General features: G+C 30.5%; 1 protein-coding gene across 1 annotated transcript; it reads right to left on the bottom strand.

The window, feature by feature from the left end:
* On the bottom strand, nucleotides 1–2431 carry LOC134828483 (MDS1 and EVI1 complex locus protein EVI1-A). Its single transcript, XM_063841463.1, has 4 exons — nucleotides 1936–2431; nucleotides 658–1014; nucleotides 506–585; nucleotides 1–441 (listed from the first exon to the last, which is right to left on the bottom strand). The coding sequence occupies exons 1-4, from the start codon at nucleotides 2429–2431 to the stop codon at nucleotides 1–3; spliced, it is 1374 nt and encodes a 457-aa protein (XP_063697533.1).
* Nucleotides 2432–4331: the final 1900 nt, after the last annotated feature.

The following is a 4331-nucleotide window of genomic DNA, read 5'->3' as shown; positions in this document are numbered from 1 at the left end:
TCAGGTAACTTGTAATTGTTCATCTTCCTTGTCATTCGACAGCTCATCATCAATTTCCTTCATATCGACATCATCGCCGTTCGTATCATCGTCCCCATTGCCACTGCGAGAGTCACATCGCTCATCGCGAATACTTTGCCTGTCAATCATCGTTGGCGTTGGACTTCGTGACAAACTGCTGTTGTTCATTCTGTGATGATTTCTCAGCATAATCGGTGCCTGCGTGACTTTTCCCATGAAACTTCGGATTTCCTCAAAGTACGAGTCTTCGGGTAATCCACTGCGGCCCATATTTCGTCGGGCAACTCGTAACCGTTCTTCTAAACCGAGACCAAGACTAGCAGCATCAGCATCGTGTTTCTTCAAATGACGATCGAGATTCGTTTGTTGCCCGAAACACCTTTCACAGAGGGCGCATTTGAAGGGACGTTCTTTGTTGTGCTGTTGGTTGATATAAAAAAAATTGTTAGAAAGTGCATGAAAATTAAAAATTAAGACAACTTACGATATTTCGCACATGTCGCTGCAAATTGCTCGATATACTAAACGATCGTTCGCAATATTTGCAAGAGTATGGTTGTTCGCCTACAATAAACAAACAAAAAAATGTAAGTTAATAAATTTTTTAATACACACAAAAAAAAAGTTTAACATTACCTGTGTGTGTCCGTAAATGTCTTGTTAAATTGGCTGAACGAGGAAATACTTTGCCACAAAATTTACATGCATATCGATCTTTGTTCTTTATGTTGTTGTTGTGAGTGTTGTTGTTATTATTGTTGTTGTTGTTACCATTGCTAGGACCATGAGATAAATTATGGTTGACACTATTTATATTATTATTGTTATTATTTTGTGTAACTTGTGTTGCGCCAGACATGAGGTGCGAGACGGCAGCCGACAACAAAGGGTCTTGTTTCAGGCGTTGCAGATCGAATGCTGTCGATGTGGGAGATCTTGGCGGCAGGAACGGTGGTCGATATAGAGTAGGTAATCTAATCTTTGCCATTTGTTCTGTAAAAATAGTTTTAAAAATGTTAAAAAATTTTTTTATTTTTATTTTTAAAAAATTGTTTTTTAAATTTAGATACAAAGTTTTAAAAAATTGAAATTAATTAAATTATTCTATAAAATTATTATTATTTTTGGTTTATAAAATAATTTTTTTGAAAATTTAACTTTTCAGTTTTCAAATGAACTGTCTAATATTTGAAATGAACTTATTGAATTTAATTTTTTTATTAAAAAAAAAAAAATGTAATTTTCAAAAAAAATTTTAAGATTTTAAGTTTTTCAAAAGATATTTTAAGTTTTTAAAGATAATGAAATTAAAAAAAAATTGAAATTAATTTTTTAGTATATGAATATGAAAATTTTTGGTTTTCAAATTTAATATTTTTGGTTTATGAAATAAATTTAAAATTCAAAATTTTTTCAAAATTTAGCTTTTCAGTTTTTATAACGAATTTCAAGCTTTTTTAATGAAATTTCTAATATTTAAAAAAAAATGAATTTAAAAAAAAATTTTTTTTTTCATATTTTGAATGAACTTTTGAACATAATTTTCAGCTGTTGAAATTAAAATTTAAAATAATTTTTTGGTTTTTAAAATTATTTTTAGTTTTTGAAACAAAAATTTTAATTTTTGAAAATATTCAAGTTCATGCTTTTAAAAATAAACATTTTGATTTAAAAAAAAAATTTGGTTTTTGAAAAAAAAACAAACTTTTGAAATGGAAGTTCTTAACTTTTTGAATAAAATTCGATCAAAATTTAAAAAATTCAATTTATGGTTAAAAAAATTAATTTTTTGATATTTAAAATAAAGTATTTTGAATTATTTGATATTTGAAACTTTAAAATTAATTTTTTAGTTTTAGAAAAATATAGATGCAGGAAGTTGTTAAATATTGAAAAAAAAAAATCAAAACTTACCTAAAAATAAAGGATTCAGCGAGGGAGTCGGGAACAACGCTTGTTGATGCGTCGGCAATCCCGGTATTCGTAAGTCATCTTTGACAGTTAGGTAATTTTTATTCGATAACTTTGTATTATTATTATTAACGATATTGTTGTTGTTGTTGTTATTGTTATTATTATTGCTGATGGGACTTAATGAGCGTTCACGTTTGATCACGTTGCTATTTTCATCCTCCATCATCGGACTATCACTGTTGCTGCGTCGCAGTAGCGCCGGAACGTACAACTTCTTCTTTTCGACCCGCAAATCGAGCGGTTGATCCAGCGCCGTTTGCTGCTGATGCAACAAGTTCGAGGACGAGGAACGATTTGGCGCCGACGACAAGTCAAAGGGCGACGCATGATTCGATGTTGACGATGAGAGGGAATTTGCACCGCCTGCGATGGGATAAACGGAGCCCAATTTTGGGCTAGGAAGCATTTTTCTCGGCGAATGGTCCTTTTCTCGCATCTTATGGGGAATGTCACGTGGTTAGACGGCTCTTTCGATGGGCGTTTTGGCAGCGGCGTTGTGTGCGTTTTAGTTACAGCTGACAGCTTGAAATATGAGCATTGGCAACCTGGAATGAGACAAAGAACTGGTTTAGTTTTTTGTTATTGATGAAATATTGACCTAGAAGCGCGTAAATCTTTACACTTTCGATAATCTTGAACTTAATTCTTGCATGAAATCTCAAGTCGAGCGTTAAAATACACATTTTTTTTTTCGTAGCGAAGATCGAACCGAATATGTACAAATTTTTTCAGTACAGGAACTCAATCAACTTTAATTTATTTTTTTATTTATTTGATATCGTCATTTGCGAGGGAAAAAAGCAGTTTAAACAAAAGGAGAAAAAAATTTGCATATCCAACGTATGTTCCCCGAATAGACACAAAAAACACTCCAAGGCAGACACTCGTCCAGCTCATTAAACATCGCACGTCGTCATATCACGTATGACTCTCAAACCGTAATAATATGCATATTATTGTAAGGTTTTTTAATACTCTTAATAATAATAATATAAAGAAAACCGAGACCACATCTCTTCATACACAAACGTACGATGTTAGTTGCTTTGATTGCTGCTTTTGTAAAATATCTAACCACACCTAATTCAGCTATTTTTATTTGCATTCAAGGACTTGCGAGAATAGACATGTAGTGCAGTCTCGGACAAGTTTTTTTTTATTTTTGTCATTTTTTTTAAATACAGTCAAACTAATGCTAATTTTTTTTTTGCTGTGATTAGTTTGACATTCCATTTTTTTTGTATAAATGCAGTTGATGGTCAACAGATTTGAATTTTCAACGCAGAGCATGGGAATAAAATTGTATTTCTATAAAATATCAGGCTCAAAAATTGTATTAGAAGTCATCATTAGGTAAGTTTTTAACACAATTAATTAATTTTACCCTTTTATTTAAACAGAAGTGATCAGAAAAAATAATGGATTTATTATTGAAAAAAGGTCGACTTAAAATAATTTTAAATAAAATTTAAAAAAAAATAAAAATTTTGTAAAAAAGTATTTAGTTTATAAATTTCAAAAAGTTTCGAAATTAATTTTATTTTATTTAATTAAAATTTTAAAAAATTGTTTTTTTGACTTAATGAATTTTTCAGCCCCATTTAAAGATCTAAAATTCTATGATCGATCTAAAGTTATTTATAGATGGCGCTTTAAATTTTCGCGGGCTTTTTATAAATTTATATTTTCTTTATAACCTCAAATTCAACTGTTAAAATTCCAAAGACAAGTTTCGGCTCTAAAATAGCTCTAAGGCAATACATTTCAACTGAAATGCGTCAAAAATCCACAATTTATGTAAATTTAATTGGCGAGAATGTTTTTCTGACGTCTGTACGTTCTGCTCTGAATAGTAATTGAACGAAATCCAAGTTTTTTTCTTACTTGAAAATTGATTCACATTTAACTATAACATCAATTAACAACAACCAGACCTCATCAGTTCACATATATCCACGTCTAATCATCAGCTAGACGAAGAGCGAAGAGCAATCGAATGTAATTATTTCGAAAAAAAAAAAGTTCACTCATTGCGTATCCTATTTGTTCCACATGATTGAACAATTTCACTTTATTTTACTACTATTATTATTTTATCTTCTTTTTTTCTGCGTTTCGTTTGCATAGAGAGCTTCACAAACAAGCGTCTCGAGAGAAAGATGTTTGAAAATTTATTGAAATGTTTGCGTTTGTAACGACACAGTTGTTTAACACAAACGCACATTACAAGCCAAAGATTGACAATAATAAAATAATAATAACACTTTATGCTTGTATCTTGCCAGCAAATGAGTATAAAGTACAAAAAGGAATGGCATGGAGACAATAACTACATA

The sequence above is a fragment of the Culicoides brevitarsis genome, chromosome 2, assembly GCF_036172545.1.
Source record: "Culicoides brevitarsis isolate CSIRO-B50_1 chromosome 2, AGI_CSIRO_Cbre_v1, whole genome shotgun sequence".
NCBI lineage: Eukaryota > Metazoa > Arthropoda > Insecta > Diptera > Ceratopogonidae > Culicoides > Culicoides brevitarsis.
The sequence above is the reverse complement of the archived record's forward strand: the minus strand, read 5'-3'. Positions and strand labels throughout refer to the sequence as shown.